Raw genomic sequence first — 13,607 nt, 5'->3', positions numbered from 1 at the left:
GGGATTCAGCACAGAGAGAGAGAGAGGCAGGGTTAGGGGACTGACAGCATGGGGATTCAGCACAGAGAGAGAGGGGCAGGGTTAGGGGACTGACAGCATGGGGATTCAGCACAGAGAGAGAGAGAGGCAGGGTTAGGGGACTGACAGCATGGGGATTCAGCACAGAGAGGCAGGGTTAGGGGACTGACAGCATGGGGATTCAGCACAGAGAGAGAGAGAGGCAGGGTTAGGGGACTGACAGCATGGGGATTCAGCACAGAGAGAGAGAGGCAGGGTTAGGGGACTGACAGCATGGGGATTCAGCACAGAGAGAGAGGCAGGGTTAGGGGACTGACAGCATGGGGATTCAGCACAGAGAGAGAGAGGCAGGGTTAGGGGACTGACAGCATGGGGATTCAGCACAGAGAGAGAGGCAGGGTTAGGGGACTGACAGCATGGGGATTCAGCACAGAGAGAGAGAGAGAGGCAGGGTTAGGGGACTGACAGCATGGGGATTCAGCACAGAGAGAGAGAGAGAGGCAGGGTTAGGGGACTGACAGGATGGGGATTCAGCACAGAGAGAGAGAGAGAGGCAGGGTTAGGGGACTGACAGCATGGGGATTCAGCACAGAGAGAGAGGGGCAGGGTTAGGGGACTGACAGCATGGGGATTCAGCACAGAGAGAGAGAGGCAGGGTTAGGGGACTGACAGCATGGGGATTCAGCACAGAGAGAGAGGCAGGGTTAGGGGACTGACAGCATGGGGATTCAGCACAGAGAGAGAGGCAGGGTTAGGGGACTGACAGCATGGGGATTCAGCACAGAGAGAGAGAGAGAGGCAGGGTTAGGGGACTGACAGCATGGGGATTCAGCACAGAGAGAGAGAGAGGCAGGGTTAGGGGACTGACAGCATGGGGATTCAGCACAGAGAGAGGCAGGGTTAGGGGACTGACAGCATGGGGATTCAGCACAGAGAGAGAGAGGCAGGGTTAGGGGACTGACAGCATGGTGATTCAGCACAGAGAGAGAGGCAGGGTTAGGGGACTGACAGCATGGGGATTCAGCACAGAGAGAGAGAGGCAGGGTTAGGGGACTGACAGCATGGGGATTCAGCACAGAGAGAGAGGCAGGGTTAGGGGACTGACAGCATGGGGATTCAGCACAGAGAGAGAGGCAGGGTTAGGGGACTGACAGCATGGGGATTCAGCACATAGAGAGAGAGAGAGAGAGAGGCAGGGTTAGGGGACTGACAGCATGGGGATTCAGCACAGAGAGAGAGAGAGGCAGGGTTAGGGGACTGACAGCATGGGGATTCAGCACAGAGAGAGAGGCAGGGTTAGGGGACTGACAGCATGGGGATTCAGCACAGAGAGAGAGAGAGAGAGGCAGGGTTAGGGGACTGACAGCATGGGGATTCAGCACAGAGAGAGAGCGAGAGAGGCAGGGTTAGGGGACTGACAGCATGGGGATTCAGCACAGAGAGAGAGGCAGGGTTAGGGGACTGACAGCATGGGGATTCAGCACAGAGAGAGAGAGAGAGAGGCAGGGTTAGGGGACTGACAGCATGGGGATTCAGCACAGAGAGAGAGAGAGAGGCAGGGTTAGGGGACTGACAGCATGGGGATTCAGCACAGAGAGAGAGGCAGGGTTAGGGGACTGACAGCATGGGGATTCAGCACAGAGATAGAGAGAGGCAGGGTTAGGGGACTGACAGCATGGGGATTCAGCACAGAGAGAGAGAGGGGCAGGGTTAGGGGACTGACAGCATGGGGATTCAGCACAGAGAGAGAGAGAGAGGCAGGGTTAGGGGACTGACAGCATGGGGATTCAGCACAGAGAGAGGCAGGGTTAGGGGACTGAGAGCATGGGGATTCAGCACAGAGAGAGAGAGAGAGGCAGGGTTAGGGGACTGACAGCATGGGGATTCAGCACAGAGAGAGGCAGGGTTAGGGGACTGACAGCATGGGGATTCAGCACAGAGAGAGAGGGGCAGGGTTAGGGGACTGAGAGCATGGGGATTCAGCACAGAGAGAGAGAGAGGCAGGGTTAGGGGACTGACAGCATGGGGATTCAGCACAGAGAGAGAGGCAGGGTTAGGGGACTGACAGCATGGGGATTCAGCACAGAGAGAGAGAGGCAGGGTTAGGGGACTGACAGCATGGGGATTCAGCACAGAGAGAGAGAGAGAGGCAGGGTTAGGGGACTGACAGCATGGGGATTCAGCACAGAGAGAGAGAGAGGCAGGGTTAGGGGACTGACAGCATGGGGATTCAGCACAGAGAGAGAGAGGCAGGGTTAGGGGACTGACAGCATGGGGATTCAGCACAGAGAGAGAGGCAGGGTTAGGGGACTGACAGCATGGGGATTCAGCACAGAGAGAGAGAGGCAGGGTTAGGGGACTGACAGCATGGGGATTCAGCACAGAGAGAGAGGCAGGGTTAGGGGACTGACAGCATGGGGATTCAGCACAGAGAGAGAGAGAGGCAGGGTTAGGGGACTGACAGCATGGGGATTCAGCACAGAGAGAGAGAGAGAGAGGCAGGGTTAGGGGACTGGCAGCATGGGGATTCAGCACAGAGAGAGAGAGAGGCAGGGTTCGGGGACTGACAGCATGGGGATTCAGCACAGAGAGAGAGGCAGGGTTAGGGGACTGACAGCATGGGGATTCAGCACAGAGAGAGAGAGAGAGAGGCAGGGTTAGGGGACTGACAGCATGGGGATTCAGCACAGAGAGAGAGAGAGGCAGGGTTAGGGGACTGACAGCATGGGGATTCAGCACAGAGAGAGAGGCAGGGTTAGGGGACTGACAGCATGGGGATTCAGCACAGAGAGAGAGAGAGAGAGAGAGAGGCAGGGTTAGGGGACTGACAGCATGGGGATTCAGCACAGAGAGAGAGAGAGGCAGGGTTAGGGGACTGACAGCATGGGGATTCAGCACAGAGAGAGAGAGAGGCAGGGTTAGGGGACTGACAGCATGGGGATTCAGCACAGAGAGAGAGAGAGGCAGGGTTAGGGGACTGACAGCATGGGGATTCAGCACAGAGAGAGAGAGGGGCAGGGTTAGGGGACTGACAGCATGGGGATTCAGCACAGAGAGAGAGAGAGAGGCAGGGTTAGGGGACTGACAGCATGGGGATTCAGCACAGAGAGAGAGAGGCAGGGTTAGGGGACTGACAGCATGGGGATTCAGCACAGAGAGAGAGGCAGGGTTAGGGGACTGACAGCATGGGGATTCAGCACAGAGAGAGAGAGAGAGAGAGAGAGAGGCAGGGTTAGGGGACTGACAGCATGGGGATTCAGCACAGAGAGAGAGAGGCAGGGTTAGGGGACTGACAGCATGGGGATTCAGCACAGAGAGAGAGGCAGGGTTAGGGGACTGACAGCATGGGGATTCAGCACAGAGAGAGAGGCAGGGTTAGGGGACTGACAGCATGGGGATTCAGCACAGAGAGAGAGAGGCAGGGTTAGGGGACTGACAGCATGGGGATTCAGCACAGAGAGAGAGAGAGGCAGGGTTAGGGGACTGACAGCATGGGGATTCAGCACAGAGAGAGAGGCAGGGTTAGGGGACTGACAGCATGGGGATTCAGCACAGAGAGAGACAGAGGCAGGGTTAGGGGACTGACAGCATGGGGATTCAGCACAGAGAGAGAGGCAGGGTTAGGGGACTGACAGCATGGGGATTCAGCACAGAGAGAGGCAGGGTTAGGGGACTGACAGCATGGGGATTCAGCACAGAGAGAGAGAGAGAGGCAGGGTTAGGGGACTGACAGCATGGGGATTCAGCACAGAGAGAGAGAGAAAGAGAGAGGCAGGGTTAGGGGACTGACAGCATGGGGATTCAGCACAGAGAGAGAGTGAGAGGCAGGGTTAGAAAGGACCGAGATCACACTCTCTACCGTCTCCATCACTGACCCAAGTGTGTCCTTGGTGCAGGTTGACATGGAGCTGTGGAAAGACGACGCAATATTCCACTCAATGATTCAGTACTGGGTACGTACTCACTTCAGACAGCAACCGTGAGTCATGACATGACTCAAAGACTCACAAATAACCCATTTCCTTTAACAGCTCAGCTCTTTGGACATCGTCACTATGGGCCACATGGAGGGAGGGGGAGCGGGACAGCGAGCGAGAGACAGAGCGGGTCAGCGGGACAGCGAGCAAGCGAGCGACAGAGCGGGACAGCGAGCGAGCGACAGAGCGGGACAGCGAGCGAGAGACAGAGCGGGTCAGCGGGACAGCGAGCAAGCGAGCGACAGAGCGGGACAGCGGGCGAGCGACAGAGCGGGACAGCGAGCGAGAGACAGAGCGGGTCAGCGGGACAGCGAGCAAGCGAGCGACAGAGCGGGACAGCGAGCGAGCGAGAGACAGAGCGGGTCAGCGGGACAGCGAGCAAGCGAGCGACAGAGCGGGACAGCGAGCGAGCGAGCGACAGAGCGGGACAGCGAGCGAGAGACAGAGCGGGACAGCGAGCGAGAGACAGAGCGGGTCAGCGACAGAGCGGGACAGCGAGCGAGCGACAGAGCGGGACAGCGAGCGAGCGAGAGACAGAGCGGGTCAGCGAGCGAGCGAGCGACAGAGCGGGACAGCGAGCGAGCGAGCGACAGAGCGGGTCAGCGGGACAGCGAGCGAGCGAGCGACAGAGCGGGACAGCGAGCGAGCGAGCGACAGAGCGGGACAGCGAGCGAGAGACAGAGCGGGTCAGCGGGACAGCGAGCGAGCGAGCGACAGAGCGGGACAGCGAGCGGGTCAGCGGGACAGCGAGCGGGTGGGACAGCGAGCGAGCGGGACAGCGAGCGAGCGGGACAGCGAGCGAGCGGGACAGCGAGCGAGCGGGACAGCGAGCGAGCGGGACAGCGAGCGAGCGGGACAGCGAGCGAGCGGGACAGCGAGCGAGCGGGACAGCGAGCGAGCGGGACAGCGAGCGAGCGGGACAGCGAGCGAGCGGGACAGCGAGCGAGCGGGACAGCGAGCGAGCGGGACAGCGAGCGAGCGGGACAGCGAGCGAGCGGGACAGCGAGCGAGCGGGACAGCGAGCGAGCGGGACAGCGAGCGAGCGGGACAGCGAGCGAGCGGGACAGCGAGCGAGCGGGACAGCGAGCGAGCGGGACAGCGAGCGAGCGGGACAGCGAGCGAGCGGGACAGCGAGCGAGCGGGACAGCGAGCGAGCGGGACAGCGAGCGAGCGGGACAGCGAGCGAGCGGGACAGCGAGCGAGCGGGACAGCGAGCGAGCGGGACAGCGAGCGAGCGGGACAGCGAGCGAGCGGGACAGCGAGCGAGCGGGACAGCGAGCGAGCGGGACAGCGAGCGAGCGGGACAGCGAGCGAGCGGGACAGCGAGCGAGCGGGACAGCGAGCGAGCGGGACAGCGAGCGAGCGGGACAGCGAGCGAGCGGGACAGCGAGCGAGCGGGACAGCGAGCGAGCGGGACAGCGAGCGAGCGGGACAGCGAGCGAGCGGGACAGCGAGCGAGCGGGACAGCGAGCGAGCGGGACAGCGAGCGAGCGGGACAGCGAGCGAGCGGGACAGCGAGCGAGCGGGACAGCGAGCGAGCGGGACAGCGAGCGAGCGGGACAGCGAGCGAGCGGGACAGCGAGCGAGCGGGACAGCGAGCGAGCGGGACAGCGAGCGAGCGGGACAGCGAGCGAGCGGGACAGCGAGCGAGCGGGACAGCGAGCGAGCGGGACAGCGAGCGAGCGGGACAGCGAGCGAGCGGGACAGCGAGCGAGCGGGACAGCGAGCGAGCGACAGAGCGGGACAGCGAGCGAGCGACAGAGCGGGACAGCGAGCGAGCGACAGAGCGGGACAGCGAGCGAGCGACAGAGCGGGACAGCGAGCGAGCGACAGAGCGGGACAGCGAGCGAGCGACAGAGCGGGACAGCGAGCGAGCGACAGAGCGGGACAGCGAGCGAGCGACAGAGCGGGACAGCGAGCGAGCGACAGAGCGGGACAGCGAGCGAGCGACAGAGCGGGACAGCGAGCGAGCGACAGAGCGGGACAGCGAGCGAGCGACAGAGCGGGACAGCGAGCGAGCGACAGAGCGGGACAGCGAGCGAGCGACAGAGCGGGACAGCGAGCGAGCGACAGAGCGGGACAGCGAGCGAGCGACAGAGCGGGACAGCGAGCGAGCGACAGAGCGGGACAGCGAGCGAGCGACAGAGCGGGACAGCGAGCGAGCGACAGAGCGGGACAGCGAGCGAGCGACAGAGCGGGACAGCGAGCGAGCGACAGAGCGGGACAGCGAGCGAGCGACAGAGCGGGACAGCGAGCGACAGAGCGGGACAGCGAGCGAGCGACAGAGCGGGACAGCGAGCGAGCGACAGAGCGGGACAGCGCGAGAGAGAGAGCGGGACAGCGCGAGAGAGAGAGCGGGACAGCGCGAGAGAGAGAGCGGGACAGCGCGAGAGAGAGAGCGGGACAGCGCGAGAGAGAGAGCGGGACAGCGCGAGAGAGAGAGCGGGACAGCGCGAGAGAGAGAGCGGGACAGCGCGAGAGAGAGAGCGGGACAGCGCGAGAGAGAGAGCGGGACAGCGCGAGAGAGAGAGCGGGACAGCGCGAGAGAGAGAGCGGGACAGCGCGAGAGAGAGAGCGGGACAGCGCGAGAGAGAGAGCGGGACTGCGCGAGAGAGAGAGCGGGACAGCGCGAGAGAGAGAGCGGGACAGCGCGAGAGAGAGAGCGGGACAGCGCGAGAGAGAGAGCGGGACAGCGCGAGAGAGAGAGCGGGACAGCGCGAGAGAGAGAGCGGGACAGCGCGAGAGAGAGAGCGGGACAGCGCGAGAGAGAGAGCGGGACAGCGCGAGAGAGAGAGCGGGACAGCGCGCGAGAGAGAGCGGGACAGCGCGCGAGAGAGAGCGGGACAGCGCGCGAGAGAGAGCGGGACAGCGCGCGAGAGAGAGCGGGACAGCGCGAGAGAGAGAGCGGGACAGCGCGAGAGAGAGAGCGGGACAGCGCGAGAGAGAGAGCGGGACAGCGCGAGAGAGAGAGCGGGACAGCGCGAGAGAGAGAGCGGGACAGCGCGAGAGAGAGAGCGGGACAGCGCGAGAGAGAGAGCGGGACAGCGCGAGAGAGAGAGCGGGACAGCGCGAGAGAGAGAGCGGGACAGCGCGAGAGAGAGAGCGGGACAGCGCGAGAGAGAGAGCGGGACAGCGCGAGAGAGAGAGCGGGACAGCGCGAGAGAGAGAGCGGGACAGCGCGAGAGAGAGAGCGGGACAGCGAGAGAGAGAGCGGGACAGCGAGTGAGAGAGCGGGACAGCGAGTGAGAGAGCGGGACAGCGCGAGAGAGAGAGCGGGACAGCGAGTGAGAGAGCGGGACAGCGAGTGAGAGAGCGGGACAGCGAGAGAGAGAGCGGGACAGCGAGAGAGAGAGCGGGACAGCGAGAGAGAGAGCGGGACAGCGAGAGAGAGAGCGGGACAGCGAGAGAGAGAGCGGGACAGCGAGAGAGAGAGAGCGGGACAGCGAGAGAGAGAGAGCGGGACAGCGAGAGAGAGAGAGAGCGGGACAGCGAGAGAGAGAGAGCGGGACAGCGAGAGAGAGAGAGCGGGACAGCGAGAGAGAGAGAGCGGGACAGCGAGAGAGAGAGCGGGACAGCGAGAGAGAGAGCGGGACAGCGAGAGAGAGAGCGGGACAGCGAGAGAGAGAGCGCGGGACAGCGCGAGAGAGAGAGCGGGACCGCGAGAGAGAGAGCGGGACAGCGAGAGAGAGAGCGGGACAGCGAGAGAGAGAGCGGGACCGCGAGAGAGAGAGCGGGACCGCGAGAGAGAGAGCGGGACAGCGCGAGAGAGAGAGCGGGACAGCGCGAGAGAGAGAGCGGGACAGCGCGAGAGAGAGAGCGGGACAGCGAGAGAGAGAGCGGGACAGCGAGAGAGAGAGCGGGACAGCGAGAGAGAGAGCGGGACAGCGAGAGAGAGAGCGGGACAGCGAGAGAGAGAGCGGGACAGCGAGAGAGAGAGCGGGACAGCGAGAGAGAGAGCGGGACAGCGAGAGAGAGAGCGGGACAGCGAGAGAGAGAGCGGGACAGCGAGAGAGAGAGCGGGACAGCTCTCTCGTACATAAGTCCTGCCACCCCAGGAATCAGTCTGGTGAACCTTCGCTGCACTTCCTCGAGAGCAAGAACATCCTTCCTCAGAGAAGGAGACCAAAACTGCCCACAATATTCCAGGTGTGGCCTCACCCTGTACAATTGCAGCAACACATCCCTGCTTCTATACTCGAAACCTCTCGCAACGAAGGCCAACGTACCATTTGCCTTCTTTACCGCCTGCTGCACCTGCATGCTTACCTTCAGCGTCTGGTGCACAAGGACACCCAGGTCTCCTTGTACATTCCCCTCTCTCAGATAATAATCTGCCTTCTTGTTTTTGCAATCAAAGTGGCTAACGCTACATTTATTCACATTATCCTGCATCTGCCCACTCACTCAACTTGTCCAAATCCCGCTGAAGCATCTCCGCATCCTCCTCACAACTCACCCTCTCACCCAACTTTGTGCCAGCTTCAAATCTGGAGGTATTTCTGGAGGATTGTCAATCCCGTTATTCACCAAGGTCCCAGTTACGCTACGCGCCCACCACTCCCACACTTCAAGCGAGTTACAGCACAAAACAATCTGGGCTCAAGTGTCAGGGCAGTCGTGCGAATAGGGCAGAGTCGGGTGACACCCACGTCAACACTTTGCTCAGATCACTACGGGACTGCGTCGAGTTTCAGCCTCAGATCCAGGGCTTGATCAATACCCCAGCCTCCTCACGATATCCAACACAAACCATCTGAACCCCTCCACTACATTCCACACTCAAATACGTGCCGTGTTCAAAACTCCTGGGGGAAAAAGATTCATTACCTGAGGAGGCATTTGATGGTCCATCATTTGAGAATAGTTACTCGGGTAAGGAGTCTGCGTACCGGTGGGATACCAGTAATTGGAGGCATATCCTGGATAAGACAGCTCCTACAAAAGGGGAAGAAAGTTCAGTGTTCAAAGTTCATGGCCTTCAAGAACTCATTGCAAAAAGGCAAGATAATAAATAATAGCTTTAAAAAAAATAAATTTAGAGTACTCAATTCTTTTTATTCCCCCAATTAAGGGGCAATTTAGCGTGATCAGTCCACCTACCCTGCACATCTTTGGGTTGTGGGGGTGAAACCCACGCAGACACGGGGAGAATGTGCAAACTCCACACGGACAGTGACCCAGGCCCGGGATCGAGGCCGGCACCTCGGCGCCGTTGGCAGCAGTGCTAACCAGTGCGCCGCCGTGCCACCCATAATAATCTTTATTATTGTCACAAGTAGGCTTACATTAACAGTGCAATGAAGTTACTGTGAAAATCCCCTCGTCGCCACATTCCGGCGCCTGTTCGGGTACACAGAGGGAGAATTCAGAATGTCCAATTCACCCAACAAGCACGTCTTTTGGGACTTGCGGGAGGAAAGTGCTCTCTTCTTTCTGTTTGGGAAAAATGACGCACTTCCTGAGTTCATCATCGCCTATTGCTACCATAACAATGGTCGGGCCTGGCCTCTCGGTTCCCTGCAGCACACAGTTTCCTCATACCCACCCTTCACAAAAGCCAATCACATTTCAAAGCTGTCAGGTCAGATCAGGTCAAAGGCAGACTGGTCAAACAGGTTAGATCATAGATCATAGAATTTACAGTGCAGAAGGAGGCCATTCGGCCCATCGAGTCTGCACCGGCTCTTGGAAAGAGCACCCCACCCAAGGTCAACACCTCCACCCTACCCCCATAACCCAGCAACCCCACCCAACACTAACTGGCAATTTTGGACACTAAGGGCAATTTATCATGGCCAATCCACCTAACCTGCACATCTTCTTTGTGGGAAGAAACCGGAGCACCCGGAGGAAACCCACGCAGACACGGGGAGGATGTGCAGACTCCGCACAGACAGTGACCCAAGCCGGGAATCGAACCTGGGACCCTGGAGCTGTAAGCAATTGTGCTATCCACAAGGCTACCGTGAGAGTTCCTGGGAGCATTGAAACCTACACGTGGAGCGGACAGCGGTCGCAAATGTGGAGTTCGGCTCCTGTTGCGACGTCCACACCTGGGTGTCAGGACGAGGTGACATTTTCTGTTCTGCCGGCTGAGGGAGTGGAGGGGGCTCATGGCTTTGGAGGAGGGAGTGTCCAGGGTCAGTGCTATTGGGAGGGGGGCAGGGTCAGTGGTATTGGGGGGGGGGGGCAGGATCAGTGGTATTGGGAGGGGGGCCCAGGGTCAGTGGTATGGGGGGGGGGGCCCAGGGTCAGTGGTATTGGGGGGGGGGGGGGGGCAGGGTCAGTGGTATTGGGGGGGGGGCAGGGGCAGTGGTATTGGGGGGGGGGGTAGGGTCAGTGGTATTGGGGGGGGGGCAGGGTCAGTGGTATTGGGGCGGCAGGGTCAGTGGTATTGGGGGGGCAGGGTCAGTGGTATTGGGGGGGGGGCAGGGTCAGTGGTATTGGGGGGGGGCAGGGTCAGTGGTATTGGGGGGCAGGGTCAGTGGTATTGGAGGGGGGCCCAGGGTCAGTGGTATTGGGGGGGGGCAGGGTCAGTGGTATTGGGGGGGGCAGGGTCAGTGGTATGGGGGGGGCAGGGTCAGTGGTATTGGGGGGGGGCAGGGTCAGTGGTATTGGAGGGGGGCCCAGGGTCAGTGGTATTGGGGGGGGGGCAGGGTCAGTGGTATTGGGGGGGGGCAGGGTCAGTGGTATTGGGGGGGGGGCAGGGTCAGTGGTATTGGGGGGGGGCAGGGTCAGTGGTATTGGGGGGGGCAGGGTCAGTGGTATTGGGGGAGGGGGGCCCAGGGTCAGTGGTATTGGGGGAGGGGGGCCCAGGGTCAGTGGCATTGGGGGGGGGGGCAGGGTCAGTGGCATTGGGGGGGGGGCAGGGTCAGTGGTATTGGGGGGGGGGCAGGGTCAGTGGTATTGGGGGGGGGCAGGGTCAGTGGTATTGGGGGGGGGGCCCAGGGTCAGTGGTATTGGGGGGGGGCAGGGTCAGTGGTATTGGGGGGAGGGGGGCCCAGGGTCAGTGGTATTGGGGGGGGGGCAGGGTCAGTGGTATTGGGGGAGGGGGGCCCAGGGTCAGTGGTATTGGGGGGGGCAGGGTCAGTGGTATTGGGGGGGGGGGCCCAGGGTCAGTGGTATTGGGGGGGGGGCAGGGTCAGTGGTATTGGGGTGGGGCCCAGGGTCAGTGGTATTGGGGGGGGGGGGGCCCAGGGTCAGTGGTATTGGGGGGGGGGCAGGGTCAGTGGTATTGGAGGGGGGGGGGCCAGGGTCAGTGGTATTTTGGGGGGGGGGGGCAGTGTCAGTGGTGTTGGGAGGGGGGACCCGGGTCAGTGGTATTGGGGGAGGAGGGCCCAGGGTCAGTGGTATTGGGGGGGGGGGGCAGGGTCAGTGGTATTGGGAGGGGGGCCCAGGGTCAGTGGTATTGGGGGAGGAGGGCCCAGGGTCAGTGGTATTGGGGGGGGGGCAGGGTCAGTGGTATTGGGGGGGGGGCAGGGTCAGTGGTATTGGGGGGGGGGGCCAGGGTCAGTGGTATTGGGGGGGGGGGGAGGGGGGCCCAGGGTCAGTGGTATTGGAGGGGGGCCCAGGGTCAGTGGTATTGGGGGGGTGGCAGGGTCAGTGGTATTGTGGGGGGGGGGGCCCAGGGTCAGTGGTATTGGAGGGGGGCCCAGGGTCAGTGGTATTGGGGGGGGGGGGGGCAGGGTCAGTGGTATTGGGGGGAGGGGGGCCAGGGTCAGTGGTATTGGGGGGAGGGGGGGCCCAGGGTCAGTGGTATTGGGGGGAGGGGGGGCCCAGGGTCAGTGGTATTGGGGGGAGGGGGGCCCAGGGTCAGTGGTATTGGGGGGGGGCCAGGGTCAGTGGTATTGGGGGGGGGGGGGCAGGGTCAGTGGTATTGGGGGGGAGGGGGGCCCAGGGTCAGTGGTATTGGGGGGAGGTAACAGTGACCACAATTCAGTAAGTTTTAAAGTACTGGTGGACAAGGATAAGAGTAGTCCGAGGATGAATGTGCTAAATTGGGGGAAGGCTAATTATAACAATATTAGGCGGGAACCGGAGAACATAGATTGGGGGTGGATGTTTGAGGGCAAATCAACATCTGACATGTGGGAGGCTTTCAAGTGTCAGTTGAAAGGAATACAGGACAGGCATGTTCCTGTGAGGAAGAAAGATAAATACGGCAATTTTCGGGAACCTTGGATGACGAGTGATATTGTAGGCCTCGTCAAAAAGAAAAAGGAGGCATTTGTCAGGGCTAAAAGGCTGGGAACAGACGAAGCCTGTGTGGCATATAAGGAAAGTAGGAAGGAACTTAAGCAAGGAGTCAGGAGGGCTAGAAGGGGTCATGAAAAGTCATTGGCAAATAGGGTTAAGGAAAATCCCAAGGCTTTTTACACGTACATAAAAAGCAAAAGGGTAGCCAGGGAAAGGGTTGGCCCACTGAAGGATAGGCAAGGGAATCTATGTGTGGAGCCAGAGGAAATGGGCGAGGTACTAAATGAATACTTTGCATCAGTATTCACCAAAGAGAAGGAATTGGTAGATGTTGAGTCTGGAGAAGGGGGTGTAGATAGCCTGGGTCACATTGTGATCCAAAAAGACGAGGTGTTGGGTGTCTTAAAAAATATTAAGGTAGATAAGTCCCCAGGGCCTGATGGGATCTACCCCAGAATACTGAAGGAGGCTGGAGAGGAAATTGCTGAGGCCTTGACAGAAATCTTTGGATCCTCGCTGTCTTCAGGGGATGTCCCGGAGGACTGGAGAATAGCCAATGTTGTTCCTCTGTTTAAGAAGGGCAGCAAGGAAAATCCCGGGAACTACAGGGGGAAATTACTGGAGAGAATTCTTCGAGACAGGATCTACTCCCATTTGGAAGCAAATGGACGTATTAGTGAGAGGCAGCACGGTTTTGTGAAGGGGAGGTCGTGTCTCACTAACTTGATAGAGTTTTTCGAGGAGGTCACGAAGATGATTGATGCAGGTAGGGCAGTAGATGTTGTCTATATGGACTTCAGTAAGGCCTTTGACAAGGTCCCTCATGGTAGACTAGTACAAAAGGTGAAGTCACACGGGATCAGGGGTGAACTGGCAAGGTGGATACAGAACTGGCTAGGCCATAGAAGGCAGAGGGTAGCAATGGAGGGATGCTTTTCTAATTGGAGGGCTGTGACCAGTGGTGTTCCACAGGGATCAGTGTTGGGACCTTTGCTCTTTGTAGTATATATAAATGATTTGGAGGAAAATGTAACTGGTCTGATTAGTAAGTTTGCAGACGACACAAAGGTTGGTGGAATTGCGGATAGCGATGAGGACTGTCTGAGGATACAGCAGGATTTAGATTGTCTAGAGACTTGGACGGAGAGATGGCAGATGGAGTTTAATCCGGACAAATGTGAGGTAATGCATTTTGGAAGGGCTAATGCAGGTAGGGAATATACAGTGAATGGTGGAACCCTCAAGAGTATTGAAAGTCAAAGAGATCTAGGAGTACAGGTCCACAGGTCATTGAAAGGGGCAACACAGGTGGAGAAGGTAGTCAAGAAGGCATACGGCATGCTTGCCTTCATTGGCCGGGGCATTGAGTATAAGAATTGGCAAGTCATGTTGCAGCTGTATAGAACCTTAGTTAGG

General features: G+C 59.9%; 1 protein-coding gene across 1 annotated transcript in view; it reads right to left on the bottom strand.

The window, feature by feature from the left end:
- bag4 (BCL2 associated athanogene 4) overlaps positions 1-8,926 on the bottom strand; it is a 29,701-nt gene extending 20,775 nt beyond the window's left edge. Inside the window, exon 1 of the mRNA XM_072485896.1 lies at positions 8,823-8,926. Within this exon, the coding sequence (XP_072341997.1) occupies positions 8,823-8,849 (27 nt within the window). The 5' untranslated portion in view covers positions 8,850-8,926. The remainder of the gene's footprint in view (positions 1-8,822) is intronic.
- Between the last annotated feature and the right edge of the window lie 4,681 nt (positions 8,927-13,607).

The sequence above is a fragment of the Scyliorhinus torazame genome, chromosome 20, assembly GCF_047496885.1.
Source record: "Scyliorhinus torazame isolate Kashiwa2021f chromosome 20, sScyTor2.1, whole genome shotgun sequence".
Lineage (NCBI taxonomy): Eukaryota > Metazoa > Chordata > Chondrichthyes > Carcharhiniformes > Scyliorhinidae > Scyliorhinus > Scyliorhinus torazame.
This window is presented reverse-complemented; position numbering and strand designations above follow the sequence as displayed.